At 42.4% G+C, this 17,944-nt stretch overlaps 1 protein-coding gene across 1 annotated transcript in view; it reads left to right on the top strand.

Annotated features, from left to right (window-relative positions):
• Positions 1-14,507, top strand: part of ARID3B (AT-rich interaction domain 3B) — a 454,686-nt gene extending 440,179 nt beyond the window's left edge. Inside the window, exon 9 of the mRNA XM_069624337.1 lies at positions 1,837-14,507. Within this exon, the coding sequence (XP_069480438.1) occupies positions 1,837-1,976 (140 nt within the window). The 3' untranslated portion in view covers positions 1,977-14,507. The remainder of the gene's footprint in view (positions 1-1,836) is intronic.
• The last annotated feature ends 3,437 nt before the right edge of the window (positions 14,508-17,944 follow it).

Below are 17,944 nucleotides of genomic sequence, written 5' to 3'. Positions count from 1 at the left end.
AACCCCTCCAGCACTCCATTGTAAGATGGGGTGTGCTGGGTCTATGAATTTGGAAAGACTAGTAAAGTCAATTTCACTTTACATTCTCTGGGAAACAGGAGTTTATCCCAGAGAAGGTATTTGAACCTTTGCGAAGTCTAAAAAGAAATCTGTGTCACTGCACTGAGGGTACTGTGTAACACACGCGAGAAGATGCCTGTGGAGTCATCTTAAAACTCCATAATCAAAGAACACAAGTGTAAAACATACATCAAAATACATGAAAGAGTGGGGAAAAACGGCTGGCACTCTTTCCATGTAAAAATCAAGTCCTCAAAATCCAGCAAAGTTGCTGGAGGTCTCTATGGTGAAGGGAATTAGCACATTTATGAGAATTCTCCCTAGCAACCCTTATAGGTTCAAGCAATTTAAAGACCCTCTTGCTCCCCTCCTTTTGCGGAAATAGACTGAACTGCTCAACTTTGTCATTTTAGCAAACCGTAAACAATATAGTTTGAAATCCCACAATGGACAGGGTCCCAATATTGTTAATACAATACAACCACAGTAGAAATCTTTTAAAAAATATATTGTTACAATAAAATACTTGCTCTCAAAATCACTTTTACTAGATTCGAGAGAATACCATCCCTCGTGTAAAACAACTGTAATGCTCAATGCAACCGATATTCCTACCCCAAGGAATATGAACTAGTGTTCTGGAGGTTTACAGGGGTATCCACACTCACTGAAAATGGTCTGTAAATTTCCAAACAACCAATGTTAGTCTTACTCCAAGGGATCTGGGCTACACAATGGCCTGGGAGTCACACGGGCACACACTCGCTAGAAATGGTGTGTAGGTAGGAAAGGAATGCCTCACAGTTTAAGGGGCACGCTTAGTCTGGGCAATCACCTACTCACTCTGTCCATTTGTTTCACTTCCTTGGCACCTACTTACCACTTTATTTCTGGGCTCAAGCTCTTAAGGGAATGCATCAGTCATATTTGCAGATGTATGTATGACCGCAGAATACAGTAGCTAAGCAACTGGACAATCAATATTTGGTGGTCGGCTTCACCAAGAATCCCCATTCATTGTTCTACTATAAGAGTTCAGTGATGCAACGAATTAACACAGGCTCCCCATCTCCCCGTTTCACGTGACACGAACAGTAGTCTGCAAATCCAGATGTTGTAAAGAAAGATTACCTTCAAGATAGCCGAGCCCCAGCTTGTTCAAGCACCCTGCAGGCTCCAACATCCAGCGCCTTTGAACAGCTGCGGCCGTCAGCCCTTGTGGGGGCGGAGGGCACTCGGTTCCTAAAGATTGAGGTGTTGGGGTAGCGCTACGGTGCCTCCTTTTGTATCACACACCTCATGCAGGCTCCAACAACCGTGCCCTTGATCCCCCAGGTACATTGTAGAACACCAGTCTCATGAGTGGCTCCACTACAACTAGGAATGCTGGGAGCTGGTTGGGGAGGGTGACTTATTTTCTTAATAAGCTGGGTAACACACTTTGAGAAAGATATTGATTACATACGTGGGAAACTGTTGCCAACATGTATATTGATTCTGTTCAAGATTTAACTTGGGAAATGTGTAAAGTGGAAGAGGTTTAACCTGAAAGCTTTACTGAAGTTTGTGGTCGAGACCTTAAAGCGATCTGTTTTGTCATGTTCTATGCAATTCTGGTCTAGGTTTCCCCCGCAGAATTGCAAGCGGACACCATACTTTACAAGTTCTATGAAGTCCATGCAAATGTCAGATGAGCACTCCACATATGACAAGTAACAGAACAGTGGCGCAATGGTTATCCTCTTCATTTTCTTTCTTTCTCGCTTTGCTCCACAGGTGTGCTGTTTGCACAGAAGCCGGTTCAGCTGATTGCAGGATCCAACAGCCAGAGCCATAGCAGTAGCAGCAGCTCACACAGCCCTACTTCCTCCAGAGGAACTCCGGGAGCAGAGCCCTCTACCAGCTGGTCTCTCTGATGGGACAGGTGGAAGGGGTTGGGGACCCCCTCTCTCTGAAGGACAGGAAGGGAGTCCAGAAGGCATTACACAATTACCTCATCTCCAGAAAGTCAGGGAAGGAGCCAGGATTACCTCATGTCCAGGAACCGGCAAGACAACGGTGACCCGGAAGCATTCTTGGCACTTCCTTTGGGTTCTTTGCCCAATCACTCACCCCCTCCGATATTTCCCAAGTAAAACTTTAAGGCCCTTTTGACCAAACAGAGTGCGCAGCACTCTGATGGGCTTTGTTGTACAGTATTCAGCCATCCATTTGCTACCAAAAATAGAAATGCTCCAGCGAAAATGTTGCACCATCAGGGTTTTCAGGCGTGTTGATGAATAATTCTCCTTCACCCCATATAGGGCTCTTGACATCATGCAGGGAATCATTTTTATGAACCTTTTCCTGTCTCCCACTATGGTCAACATCACAGGAAAGTCATTGCTTTGAACCCTGCGTTGTGACTGACTGATTACCTAACTTGGTGGTAGACTTATTTGTTGAACTTGAGAATGGCATCATAGTGGGAGCAAAGGCGATGGAACAAAGGTGCACTCTTGGAGATCTATGACGGAGCTGTGGAGCTAGGTGGCAAAGTGGGACATCAGATTCCTTCCATCGCTGTGAATTTTTTTGAAGAGAATGTCTTGCATCAAGTCACATGACTCCATCCATATGGTTGGATTGCCTACATTTGTCAGGCATACAGAAAGGAATAGGGGGTGTTACCATTCAAAAGAACAGTTATTCTGTTCTTATATACATCTGTCAGTCCGAAGGAACAGAGCCTTTACTGTATTATGACTGCTACTGTGCAGGAACCATAAAGCCTTCTACCAAATCCTTACTGTCTAGACATAAAACTCCCTTAAAGGGCTTGGGCTTGTGTTCATTGTTGCTTTTGCACATCAGCCATGAAACAGCCTTCAATGTTCCTGCAGATTATCTGCCATAATACATTGTGTATCAGAGTTCCTACAGCTTGAGTAAAGACAATCCAGGCACCTCAGGGCATTTCAGAGGTTTGTGTTTTTGTTTGATTATATATAATAATTTCTTGTGTAAGTCCTGTATGTTTTATGATGGATGGTTTTGGACACAGAGCCATCTTCACACGGGTTACATTTTTCTAGAGCTGTGACTCCATTTGCTATTGGAATAGAAGATTTTATATGTATGGTGGAGGAGAGTGGAAGGTGCAGAAAGCAGATAGTGTATCATCTGGTTTGGCATTTGTGATTGTGTGTTTTTTTTTTTTGTAATCTCATGCCATTCTGATGGTACATTTGAGCTATATTATGAGAATTGAGGAGTATCTGCTTCCACCCCAATTACAAGCCCAGTGTTGTATTACAGCTGAGTTATAGGGGTTTTGGGATTTATATCTGCATCTGACTTAAATCAGTCTTGTTTTATGTAGATTTACTAGTCCAATATAGTTGCTGTCTTGAAGAGATTGCACAACATTCTTCAAAGCTAAGATAGTGGGCATGTCTGCTGCTCCTCCCTCCACCCCTACAGGAAAAAAAACGCATTCTGGGTGAACTTTGGGATATCAAAAAATAAGTTGTGTTCTGCCAGAAGTGATATTTTTTTTTGTTCTCCACAGTGGCTCATGGCCACCCCAAATGCTCCAAAATTGACATGATGGCTTTTTTTTGTTGGCTAAGCAAAGCTTCTAGAAACAATGCGAGTGGCACAGTTGACTATCGTACCTCAAAAGAAAAATACCTCAGATTTCATTCACGTTTACATCGAGGATGTAAATACAGATTTTGAAAACTTTTTATATACATATATATATATCTATATTTGTGCGAGTGTGTGTGTTTGCTGAAGTTCTTGTTTTTTATAGTAGCACCAAAGAAATTGAAGAAAGAGCGGGCCCTCTTGAATCCCATCATTTTAGGTTTAGCTGTGGCATGATTTCACCTTTACTCATGGCACTTTCCAACAATTGCGTTTCTGGCTGGCAGGACAGAAAACTGCTTCTCAAAGTCGCTAAATCCAAACGGTGTGCAACCTAGAATTGAGATGGTCACTCCCTTCATAGGGCTAGCTCTGTCCTCTGGGGCACATCCATCTCGTATCCTTGTATTTTCTGCCTAATGTTAAGAACTTGAAACTGCTTCTCACGCTAGTATTTTATCATACTTTTGTTTTTGAGTGGTAATGTTCTTTGCCGAGCTCTCTTAATCTTGTACTTTAAATATTGTACATTTGTCCTGCAAATCTAATTTTCCTTCTCCACAACTGAGCTGTGCATGCAAGGAAGCCTTGATGATAGACTATTTTTTTCCCTTGCTGTTCTGAGGACTGGGTCCTCTAATCCTGGCCCTTCCTTGTGCCTTTCAAGTATCGATTCCACCTGGATCATGGTGAAGCGAGTGGTCCCTCTGGGTGTAGCCCTCAATCTGAATATCTTAAATTCTTGGTACCAGAAGACTGGTTTGTGCCCTTTGTTTGCTAGTGCAGAGCAATGGCATCCAGTGCTTGGGAGGTGGTGGTCTGGTTATAACTGCATCTTTCTTGAGATCTGATTGGGCTTTCCCGACATGCTACCTTTTCAATGATATTCTTCTTGAGGTCCACTCCCTTGAGAAGACCGGTATTTTCAAAGTCCAACTATGTTATTTCCTTGTGCCTCAAAAGTGCTCCTTGTACTGTTTGCATTCATTTGCTAATAAAACAAACCGGTGGGCGGGCCAGGGGGGGAGGGCAGGGATTTTAGGAATGATCATTTATTTCTGGTGCCATTTGCTGTATCAAGACACCTTTGAACCCAGCTGTTGCTCGCTTATGATCACAAAAGAATATACTATATGAAGTATAAACAGTGTTCTTCCATTTTAGACTGATTTATCCAAGTCTTTCTTTGGATGTCGCAGGTTACCTCAAGAGCTTTGGAGCTTCAGCCCGAGGACCTGACAGTTTGCAGAAATTTCCTTCAGGGTTTTGTTTTAGTCTGACCTCAAACTCTTGTTTCTGCATTAATTAACCTTTTATTCTAACAGGTCTGAGTGCTTGTGGTAGTTTTCCTGATGTCAAAATCCTTCATCCCACATCCACAAGAAAATATACTCCTAGGATAAATGGACATCACAATCTTAATTTGTTTTCTGGCAATGGAAGTGTGGAAGTGCTGTTATCATTGTTTTGATTGTCACTTCTCCATGAAGGTTGGATATCAACACAGGCAGCACAAATGAGAAGCAATATTTCCCTTTTGAATAGGATGTTAACTGCCTTTTCTCATGAGGAGAATTAATCTGTTAAATTATTTACCTTTAATGACATCAAATACCACTCGTTGGCTTTGTGAGTGGGTTGGGACAGAATTGTTCCTGGCCTCATGCCATCCAATTAGCATTAATCTCACAAGCATTGTAAAATGACTACTGCAGTGCAGTCTCTTCTATCTTCCACAGGTATGTTTTCTCTTGACACAAGGTGTGTGTGGAGGGATTAATTCTCGGCATTGCTGATGAACACTTGGTTCAGTCTTGTCTTATAATGGTTAATGTAGGTTTACTTTGTTGCTTTGAAGAAAATAAGCACTGTTGTGGGTCTAAGGTGGACATCTTCCATTGGTGCATGAAATAACACTTGTATTGCAGTGGTGGGCAGATCTTACCTGCACTTGCATCCAGCATTTAGGAACCGGTCATCAGAGCCAAGATGTGGTCTGTGCCTTTCCAGAGAAATGTTTATTTCAAGGCTCTTTGTACAGTTGCCACATCAAACTACTTTTGCTTTTACCATTCAGCCCCGCTCTCTCACTGCCTCATCAGGGAGAAGATTTCTAGTCTGACCAAGACAGCTGGCAAAATGTTTGGTTATAGCCTGGCTCTTTCCGTTTTACTCCTCTTTGATAATGGCAAGCAATTGAAGCAAGTCAGTCATAAGTCAGGAAAAACTTTGTGTCAAGTTCCTACTATTCAGCATTCCCTAACATCACTGAAGAAAGGCTAATGGTTCATTTACTGGCAGAAAACGTCTTGGTGGTGGTGGGTGGCTCCGCTTTTGTGCAGAAGTATGATTTTGGAGAGTGATGGTTTTGCACATGTTTGGATTTTAACAGCTTTGAGGAGTGTTTCTGGAATTCCACTCTACAGCAACTGTCCTAAACAGGTGGTGAAAAGATGGGAGCTAATGGTATTGATTGAGTAGAAATAAAGTTAATGGGCATTTGCCTAATGGGTAAAATGCGTAATATTGGCTTATCTGCCTGAGTCAAACTTGATTTAAACCACAATATGTGGAAGACTTTCTATGGCGTTTCAGGAATATTTATAGTCTGCTATTGCTTAGCCCCGTTTTGGGTTTTGGTCCTATTTGGTGGGCATTTAACTCACAGAAATGTTGTCATCTAAATGTTCCATCAATTTCCACATCCCTTAATTTGAGACCGGAGCAGTTGAGCAGGAGATCCAGTAGTTGCTTTTAAGATTAAGTCAAATTTTCTACAAAGGATATATGTTTCTCAAGTTGCTTCTTCCTTTGCCATAGTGAACCAGCTCTGAAAAAACGGATTCAAACTAGGAATCTCTGCTAGTTTCTGAAGAGCGAGAATTTTACAGACTCCTTGACATTTCCCAATATTGTCTCTTTAGCAGAAAGTTTAGTAAACGCCACCCTAAGAGTTTCGAGAAGTTTGCCTCTAACTTCAGGTGCTTTCACGCATGGTCCATTTTAAGTTTCGTTTCTTCCTTATGCTGGAAAATCCCAATGTCCTTACAAAGATAGCGAAGGTAGTGGTTGTTGGATCTAAAATCAGAGGTCTTGTAGTTTGGCACTTTGCAGGTAGATAATGTGTGCATATATTGCTCCCATGGAACTATACATAAATGGGCAGCTTTTCATACATTAAAGCCACTGACCTGGAAACTTGCACTAGGTCTTCAGGTCTGCTGTGACATGTTGGCAAGTACTCAACCGTTATCCTTGCAATCAAGCCCTCATTCAGGATTGTACTCATTAGTCTAGGAGTTCAACATTGCCTCTGCTTCGTGAAGGGGTGGTGTTCTAGCGATCTGTAGTAGATTTCATTACTCTGAGACACTTGTTAACTTAGTTAAGGTGCATTCTTAATCCACAATTTGCTGCATTATTCAACAAAAAACAGTACCATTTGCAGAGTAACCTTAGTAATGGGACAATTCATAATGTGATGTTTATTTAGAGATCATAAGTTAGACTAGAGTTCCTATTTATTGAACACTGAATTGTTGGTATTAGAACAAGTTGCGATCATTTGATGCCTCTAGGAACCCAATGAGAAAACAGGTTCTTTCTACAGCACTACACTTTCCCTGCCTTCAACTAAAGAATTCTACCAGGACAGTGTGAGTCGTAAGGGCTGAGAATGTCTCAATGCGTTTACAATTGTTGCGCCCCAGTCTGGAAGGACTGGAGGAAAGGTGTTGCTTTTGAATCGGTCTCCCCTTGTCTGTTGCCTTTTTCGTAGGGTGCTTGGCTTCAAAGCCTATTGCAATGGGGAGGTGTGTTTTTGTGTGGTAGCCTTTTGATTTCCCCCACTATGCACTCATTAGATCACTCAAATTCATGAAAATTGTCTAGGCACTCGGTGGATGTGGGATTCAGACAGATCCAACAGTATTTTAGGAGTGGGGACGGGGGGGTTGTAAATGCAATTTAATGCCATCTTAGCAGTTATCATTTTATGGCCCAGCATACTGGCTGACCTGTCTTTTGCCCAATACACTTTAGGAGCAGACATTTTTAATAAAACTTTGGAAACTTGAACCATGTCCTATGGCTTAATTTAGGTGCAAGGTCAGCTGGCCATGGTTGTAAGATAAAAATGTTTGAATACCCTGCCACTATGCTCACCTTCGGCAGATGTAGTGGCATATTGAAACTCGGAAGAGTAAGGATATGGAATTGATACTCTTTTAGGGATGGGTGCATGTTTTAAAATTACTTCGCTACGTTCACATGAAATCATATATTTCTCCTGCAACTTTAATCCTTATTGGAAATGAGCATCAACTGGTTTGGTTGCATTAAGTCAGTGGCAGCGAGGTAGAGTGGTCTGGTGTTCCCATTAAGAGTTAGGTTCAGGTGTCGAGAGGCAAACTGGTTTGGGTAGCATGGGTCTACATTTTGAAAATATGCAGCAACCACTAACCCATTACAGATCTTGAATGAAGCTGCACTGTTTCAATGAAATTGCATCTTTTTGATTACTTCTTCACAATGTGTATCTGCTGCCTTACAGTTCCTTGGACTTGTGTTTTTTGGTGTGCATTTGGCATAGTTTGCCCAGTTGCCTTAATTTGTCTAAGCCCAGATAGTAGCTTGTGTGCTGTCTCTTGGAAGTGGTCTAAGTACCAAAATGCCCCTTTGGGAGCTGCTGTTTTTACTGCTCAAAGAATGTAGGCTGGGAGTTTGAGAAATTAATAAAGTGTATATTTCCTCTCCCGTTCCCATCCTTCGGTCACAAGGTGGTGCTTCAGCATTGCTTTCTTGCTATGGTTAGGTTTGAACATTTTGCTGCTGGCAGTAAGATTAAGGCCACTGCTATAGTTGCCGTGCCCAGTGTGACTTTTGGTTGCTGGGGTACTTTTTAACACTAAACTTCTAACACTCATGCCAAAACGCCAAAACGCCACTTCATCAGTGAATTGGTGCAATTTCTTCAGAAATATTTATAGCAATCCACATAGATTCTCTCACACACACACACTCCCACCGTCATACATTCTCTCTCAAACACACACACACACACACACACACACACACACACACACACACACACACACACACACACACTCACTCACTCACACTCCCCTCCATCCCCCCCCCCCCCAACCGCACGCAAAATGTCTTTATCACAATAAGAATGAAGAAACCTATTTAAGGTGTTGTAGATGGAATTCAGAAATAATATAATGGTCTGTCTCCTTAGGCTCTTTACAAGTCAGGTTTGTTCAGTGTTTTTCGTATGCTATATCTTTTAGCTTCTTCTGTCCAGTTGATGCGTGATAAGTGCTCAGAGTCCTTTAATGTACGAGTATGGCGGAATAGAAGACAGTGCTGCTCCATGCCCTACCACAAAGGGTTTCTCAGATACTTGGTGTCCCTTATGGTGTAAACTTGCCAATAACTACAAACTGCGTTTCTTAAAAGTTAGGGCTAAATAAGCTTCTGGGAACTAGATATTATGGCTGGCACAAGGATGCGTTTAATCGCTCCCTGGGCGAAGTGCGGTTTTAAGGCCACTATCCCTTGCGCTTGGGCCAGATTTGCTATTTGTAGTCACCATCTGGTACCCTTTGAAGGTCTCCTTTTCTTTCTGGTGGTGACTGTAGAAGCCTCCTTTACTTTATTACGTTGTCACTCATTTTGTGTTGGATTTTCTTTTTGCGCAAGACCTTTATGTAGCTTTGTACCTGACAATCACATTCTCACACTGTTCCTTGCACACATTGCTCACATTAGTCTCGCGCTACAGGTGCTACACCCACACACATGCGGACACGCACACCACCACCAAAAACAGCGCTTAATAATGGCAGAGCACTCTTTTGAAAGTTCACTATGCAAAGTGCTGCATAAGAGTTTGGGGAAACAAACTGACTTCTCAAACACCCCAAAATCAGGGCATACCGTTCTTACACAGCACCAGCCGCATGGATTGCTAAGACCTCAAAACACAGTGACTAGGCCACCAGGGTTTCTTGTTTGTGTTTAGAAGTTGTGTGACATGAAAGGGCAGGGGACAATCTTGAGAATCTCATTGTAACGGAGCATGTACGTCCCAACATTTTACGTTTTAAGCAAATGGCGAAGTTGAGCAGCTCTTTTCAACTCGCAATGTGGAATATATTCTGTCCTAATAGAGCAGCTAGGCATGTGGATCGCACAAGCATCTCGCTCTAAAGCAGCGATCAACCGTGACTCCCAGGGTATTTGTGAAGCGAAGTCTTTAGGTTCTCGGAGCTACAGAAAATTGGACCAAATGCTTTCTGAAGGAGCAGCTACAAACATGAACACCATCCCTCGTTTTTCCCGAACATGATTGTTCTTTTAACAAACTGTCCAACTTCAGTTAGGAAACCACTTCAAAGACGTGATTTCATTGTTTGAATGGTGACTGCTGCATACCTATCATTGCAGTGCACAACTAAATGTTGTGCTGAATTGGTTGATGGTACATTTTAATGTTCGGGTTCAGCAACCGACTAACATCCCTGATAGGCAAATGGGGAAACTGAAGACCAAGCCGCACAGCTTCTGGCTCGCTCATTAAGCAGTGAAGATAGTTTAACTTTTAAGAGGGCTATTGGGAAAAAGCCTTTTTGAAGAAAATGTCCAAGGGAAAGATGGGCAATGATTGCTTTGCCTTGACTTTTTTTAAAATTTATTTCATAGAAATGCTTTAACATACCTATTTAAATGACATAAGTGTACACATGACCCATGTCCCATGCCCCTTTGAAAAGCTGTCCTTTCATCTTGGGTAGCTTTCACGCTTTATTAGGAGATTCTGCTTTAGCAGGGGCCGAGTCTTAGATTTTGAAAGCTCTATCTGGCTCCTGATAAGAGGCCCTGTTTAATGCCTTTCCATGTCCCAGATGGCCATCCCTTTTGTTTCTGTTCAGCCCCTTTTCTTTTAATAGTTCCTGAACCCATAGCATTTGTAAGTTAAGGACTGTGGTACTCTTTCACAAAGAATTTCAAATGTCATATATACCTATGACACTTGACATGCACAATTTTACAGATGTTGCAGACTAGCTTCCGGATGAGTACAGTGGGTCAGGTTTAAATAGCAGAAAGCTATGTTGTAAAAGCAACTTGAATTTGCATTTTCTACACTGCCTCTGGTGTTCTGGTAAAGGATATTCAAGTCTCGGCTACTTTTTCACACTGGCTTCTTTTCAAAGGAGACCCTTTCTTGTTCCAATAAAGTCGAACCAAATGATATTTTGTTTTACATATGGCTGTGCGTCTCTGCAAAATGACTCACCTCACGGTTCATAAGATTCTTGACCTGGATCAGTATCAAGTACACGTTCTTCCTAGTGTATAAGGAGGGTTCTCTTCATTACTTTATGTATAGGGAGATCTGGTTTTAGTAATATTTAAGCCTGCGTACAGAACAGTTTGTTAAAAATGAGGAGATTGTGGACTGCAGCTACTTCCGGATTATTCCTGTAATGTGGATTAAATAAAGGAAAAAGATAGTTGATCCTGTTTTTATAGAACTCCAGCACATGGAACAGAACTGCTGCGGTGGAGAGATTAAATTATTGGGGGAGACAGTGGGAGGCTATTTTTTTTATTCCCATGTAGATGCATTCAAAAGTAAAGGTGATGCCTTATTTGATTCTACAATCCTTAATCTCAGCGTTGTTAAAATATGCATACGCTGGCCTATAGGTCAGACCAAATTTATTATCCTAGATTCATAGCATCCAGACAACCAATATTAGTAGAGATCTGTGCTGGTTGTCCCTCAGCACCACATTGAGTTTTTGCAGAGTGTGCATAGTGGTAGTGGCTGATTATTTTGGTGCAGCAGTTTGCCTAAGTTGATTGGCTGCTAATTCCGTTTTGCATAGGATTTCTATTTGTCAAATCCATCTATGCTTAGTTTCCTGGCATTACCCTTGACTTACATAGGCTCTGTATTTGGCACACCAAAAGATGGCTTTAACACGAAGATTCTCTACATTTCGAGTTATTTCCCTTTGGTTCAGATTAATGTATTGCCTAGAAGAAAGTCTTATCTTGGACTTGATAACACGTGCCACTAGATTTGAATGCATAATGTTAACTGTGGTGTTTTGAGCTTTAAGAAGAAAGTCACCTTGTAACGAATTGCCTCCATAATATGTCCCTAGTGATGTCTCTGGTGGGGCAATCCTCATTGTTGTGGTTGACGTACCTCCAATAAGTTTCACAGCTTTACATGGTGGCATTCCTTTTAGGGTTTGAATTGAGTATGCACATTTTCTTGTGATCAACAGACACAATTCTTTACATGGGCTAAATCACAAGGCTCTATCTGGCAAAAGGGTTTGGCTGTTTGCAATACAACTGCAGTGTTCTAAACCAACAAATGCTTTGAAGATGGTGTCTACTCTGGGAAGTGGACTACTACAGAGTACAAGCTACACCTGACTGGTTAAAACAACGTTGATATGATTACTTGATCAGGCAATATAGGCAATTAAAATAATTGTCTTCTGGACAAAATCATGAATGTGAATTACCCAGACATAGGCCTTTTTACAATTCTCGATATCCATAAGTACTTGATTAATTACAAAAGAGTGGGCAAGGCACTGCTACAACCTTGTCAAATTATATATCCCATTTAGTCCTCCTTCAGGTTCTTGTTTTGTCTAATGCGATCTTGAAGATTGAAAAGCCCACCTTCTCCAGATTGCTCGGCCAGAAGTGGTGTCCAGACCTTTAGCTAATTAGTCTGCACATTGCTGCCAAGATTTACATTTTCAGCATATTCCAGATTCATGAAATGCTGGTGGAAGGCTAGAACCTCAAAATCTAAGATTAGAATGCATAAACCCAGATTTTGCTTGGCACTGGACTCTTAGACGTGATCATTGTTTTCACTGTAGTTGTGTGGTGGTTTGGTGTCCAAACACAGTCCACTGCTAGTTGTGAAAATCAATACATTTGCTGTCCACTTTTGGATTATTTAGTCCTAAGAAAATTTAGGTCCAAGGACCCATTTACTTACTAAACAGGGACATCTTTAGTCCAGGGTTCTTTGATGGATCTCTTCATTAATCTAGATCATATTTATTTTTGTTTAAAACCCCTTCTGTATTGCTGCAGTCAGTCTGGAACACACATTCTCTTAGAGCAGAACAAACTGTCAACCACACACACCTGCTTGTGTGTGGTTCATGTAGATAACTTGATGTATAGAGCAATAGGTCTTAACATTTTACTTTCCATTGTTACTTCTGAGCCCTCATGCAAATGTTAAAGGAGTACATTAAATGGATTGAAGTTTGCAAGCTTTTTCTGTTGTGCTTCCACTAAACACTGCATCAACTTGGACACTAGAACTCGTTCCCGTCTTAGCATATTATCCAACATTTCTTTTGTCTCCATGCCGCCGCACCGCAGAAATCCCATTTAAGTGTGGTACTGCCATACTGAATGCTGATAACCATCCGCTATACAGAAGTGCTAATGATCTAAATGCTGCTATTTGTTTATCATTACACTTTTTGTTGTCCCTTCCATTCCTTTGTCTAATTTGACTACTCTTTGGAAGATTCACGATTACACCAATCCACCAGCAGCATATAGTGGTTGAGTGTGTATTAATAAATCCAGGCTTTCTTGCTTCCGTATAGTTCCAACTCAACCTTTTTTTTTGTAGTTAATGAAAACCAAAATTAAATGGTACACCATGAAATTAAATGTGTAAAGTCTTTGTTTGTGCCAGCAATGTTGGTGCTGGAATTCATCATAACAATTATATGGGAAGTTTGGGATTAGCCTCCAACCATGAAAGGCGCAAACAAAACCTTGTTTAAATGGTGTCTTGTTGGTCCTGTAGGCAGCTTTCTGTTTCTTTGGTCATCATATCCTTGTTTTAGTTGCAATTCTTTGAGGATTTTTACATTTAAAATGAAGAAAGCACATTTTGCGTGGACATCTCTTTATTTATCTCATACCCCAATATCATTCTTCAGGTGTTTATGCGCTGGCCTATCAGGGATGTGCAGGTACAGTGTTTAGTCACAAATCCCATTTTCAGAAACATTATTCTGATTACTCAACAAATGCAATAGAAATAAATCTGCATAAAGATGTACTTGTAATGGAAACTGGTTCTGTGGGTAGTATTGCTGCTTTTAAAGTTTTATTTTCTGTCTTTCTCTGGAATGTTTGCTTTTTTTCTATTTATTGATTGTTTGGCTGAAGGTTTTTACGCCTCTGCCTATTTCTAGATACGGGTAAATATGCAGTAAGGAAAACATATTGCATGATGTAGGTTACACCCTATTTCTGCACATATGAAGTTCATAAGCGTGAAATTCAGCAACACAATGTCTCATTATGCTTGTAAAAACATTTCCTCTGCACCCCATAATTGACTAGTAAAGTTTATCTGTACCAGTGTGCTCTTGGTACCCCATGGTTTGAAATCCTCTGCGTATCAGGGAGCTGCTTTCTTTTGTAAATTTTTTACAAATGCCTCTGCTGTGAGGGGAGTACAGCCCAGCCGCATTAATGCTTGGGTGCTCTCAGCCATCTGTGGTAGTCACCATGTACCTTCTCTCAAAGGGTTGAGCGGGTTGACAACCAAAGAAAATCCGCACTGTGAATGGCTTACTGGTCTTGGAGGCCAATGACTGCTGATTGCTCACTTGAAATGAATAAGTAACTCATACCTATTACAGCAAGTATTTGTATGTGTCAAGAATTCCCCATAAACCTACTTACCCTGTTATGAATTTTCATACTGCAAATAAATCAATTTCTACCTCTTCCCCGGGGGCAGTGTTTGGTCTTCTTTGTGGCACTTAATAATTGCAATGCATAGGTGTTTTTCTTTTCTCGTGTATATCCTTCGGAATGAATTACGGTTTACAGGTCTGAGTTGTTAGATAGGAATGGTTTTTGGATGTCACTCCCTGATAAGCAGAACCAGCAATACATGATCTTACAGTTCATAATTGATCCAAGCCATAGCTGTAGTCTATTCAGCAGCATAGTGTTTGACAGATGCAGCAGGTACCCTATGGACACTGGACAAGAAACTGCCATAGTCTTAGGTATCGGAAAAAACTCCCAACGGCTGTTAAGATACGTACCTTTTCTATATACTGACCTCCTTGGCAGTTCAATTTTTGTTATTATTATTTCAGAGTTACCGCTTATACAAGGGTACAGACCTGCATGTGGATGGGGATGACTTTATTTGATATTGGGCATCTTTTCGCCTAGGTTAAAGAATCATTGTAACCATTTTACTCTGTGTATGTTACCTACAAGCTGTATGGAAGTTTTTGTGTGTTTCGGTGGGGAGACTGATAGTTTTCTAAGGTTCCAGTTAATGTTTGCAGTGGGAAAATGTGCAGTAGTGTTGGGGTAGTCAATTGGGGCCTCCATTTCACTCAAGGGCCCATAATGCTTAGCGGAGGGTTTGGTTTATAAGTAAGACGTAATTCGGAGATCTTGTCCTCACACGTATTGCGTATTCCTAATGTTTGATATATTTGCAAGTTTGCTTGCAGCTTCAGAAATCTTTTTCCATAGTAGTGGGCGTCGTTGACTCATCACCCTGGATGGCCTCCGTCCTGTGCTCTGCCACGACGTAGACGCTGGAATAAATGGCTCATGTGGCGCCTTTTGCCTCAGTTCTATTTTCCTGCATGCTTTTTGTTTCCCCTTATTGCTTTTTCCTTTCCAGTGTATCAAATGTTTTTGACAATGTCTACATCATAAACTTTTTTTAAAAGGTGTCCAATTGTGGAGCTAAAATGTCCATTGTCGACCCACATCGGATCTGCCTTTTGTGTTGACCATAAAGTCAACGACTGTGGTTCCTATCAATCGATGACTGTTAAGGCCTTGAGGGAGACGGAGGGGAAGCTCGGTACAGATTGGCCCCTTTCTAAATCTCCTTCATCAACCTCTTCCAAGCGATAGTCGGTGGGCAAATCCATTGAGATTTCACCTGTGTTGAAGCGCTCCCAATGTTAGCGCTCGAGATCTATACTCATTGCCATCATTCCCGACTGTCTTCAACAGACTACTCGCCAGACAGAAAGTGGGTAAGCTTTCCCATCACGCTGGCATCCCGAGTTGACAGAGAACCATCTCCAGATGCGGTATGTGTTTAAGGCGGCGGCGGCTCCAATTGCCCCTTTGGAGGTACCCAAGAAGGCTTCGGACCACACTGCACCGGCAGGGCGTCTTCAGAGACCACTACTTGTGCGCCTTTGAGCCTGGACAGTAAGTCTCCTCTACTTCTGTCGAAGGAGGCGCTTGTCTCCTAGTGTAGCAAACACTTTCCTCTTCTCCTTTTGAAGGAGCAGGCACCAGTCTTCGAAGGATTCTTTGAGGGCTTTCAAGTCTTTACCAAGGCTGAACAACTTCATGTCCATCTGGCTGATTTTTGAGGTAGAGGAGAGAAGAGGGAGATGTTAATTTGTGCGGCACCACTAATGTGCCTGAGGCATTAATTGCAGAGTAATCCAGAATGTAAAGTCTTGTGGACACTTGGAAATGCTACTGGCTTGGACACCTCGCCACAAACCGATTTTGCCACTGTAGATTCTTTGTGGACATTTTTATTTGATTATTTCTTTCTCTACTGTTATTGCTGCTAATCTGCAACTCTCTCTGTGTAACTATATCCAATTTCCATCATGTAAAGATGTTCTGAATATCTATGCTCATGTAACTATGTATTTTCCTTTGCCAATGTAACCATGCCGTGATACCCCAGGGTCTGGGCGTGTAATAAAATAAACAAAATAAAAGGGGAGGGACAGACGGCTGCAATTAATATGCCTAACGACACTTTGGGTAGTGTCAGATTTTAGGGTCTCAGGGGACGGGAAAGGGAGTGCAAAGGGGGAGGGCGGAGAGGGGGTAGGGTGGGGTGAATAGAAGTTACGAGGGCTAGTGGGTGGGAGGGGCAAGGGGGAGAGTGGGGGAGGCACAGGGACAGACTCTGGGGTGGCGGGCACACAGACTTGGGGAATGTGGGGGGCACATGGACAGACGGGGGGGCATACAGACAGAATTGGGGAGAAAGGGGGAGAGTGGGGGAAACAGACTTGGGAGAGTGGGGGGGCCCAGACATGGGGGGGGGGCAAGGGAGAGAGTGGGGGCACACACACGCTCTGGGTAAGGGGGAAAGTGGGGGACACACAGGCGTGGGGGGGGCACATACATGGGGGCAAGGGAGAGAGTGGGGGCACACAGACAGATTCAGGGGAGAGTGGATGCACAGGGACACACTTGGGGCAAGGGAGAGGGTGGGGGTACACAGACTCAGGGGCCAGAGGGAGAGTGGGGGGGGGGGGTCACAGACACTCTGGGGCAAGGAGAGAGTGGGAGGGCACACACGGCGTACCTTGGCAGACTGGGTTAGACAGGCCCTTTAAGTGTTTTCGGTAGTGGTGGCTGCTCCAGTTTCCCTGATTGGCTTATAGGCCAAGTGCAACCAATGGGAGGTGGGAGCAGGGCCAGGCCACAGCAGGAGGAATAGGGCTGCAAAACCATGCAGCCATTTTTGAAGAGGCACAAAACTCCAGACAGGGCTACAAGATGCCAAAAAACAGGGGAACAAAGGCAGTGAGGATGATGAAAGTTGTTTTCTCACTGATATAATGGCGTGCGGCGTTGATGAAGCATATTTAAATGCAGTTTCTCAATCACAAGTGTAAAAGTTGTGTTCACCAAGCAAGCGCTCATAAATCAGACAGCGTTTACCCATAGTTCTTCTAGGCAGGGCAACGAGCTGGGGCGAGTGGAATGGCATCAACAAGGTCATCGAGAGACTGAGTTGGTAGCAGGAAGAATGCTGGGCCTCGGTGTGGGCCTCTGTTAGTGGTGGCTGTCTCCCGCCTGCCCCGGGTGGGGAAAATATTAGAACAAACACTGAGTAATGTTTCGCGGAACATCCAAATTCAGTATTTTCAAATGGAGGACTCAACAAGTGCAAAGGAGTGTGGAAGGTCGGGAATCATAGAGATCAATTAATTTCATATTTGTATTAACATAATATAAAACATTACCAAATGTTTGTTCATTCATTTAATTAAACACATGGTACCATTCAAACCAAAATAATTTATCAAAGGTGTATGTGCTGAAAAAGTGCTACAAGTGATGAATACTGCAGTGATATGTTGGAGGCCAATAGTTCCCATATCCTTAATGTTAACCATACCTATTGTCCTCTGTATATGCC

Source organism: Ambystoma mexicanum, chromosome 11, assembly GCF_040938575.1.
Source record: "Ambystoma mexicanum isolate Mex_15411 chromosome 11, UKY_AmexF1_1, whole genome shotgun sequence".
NCBI classification, from domain to species: Eukaryota; Metazoa; Chordata; class Amphibia; order Caudata; family Ambystomatidae; genus Ambystoma; species Ambystoma mexicanum.
The sequence above is the reverse complement of the archived record's forward strand: the minus strand, read 5'-3'. Positions and strand labels throughout refer to the sequence as shown.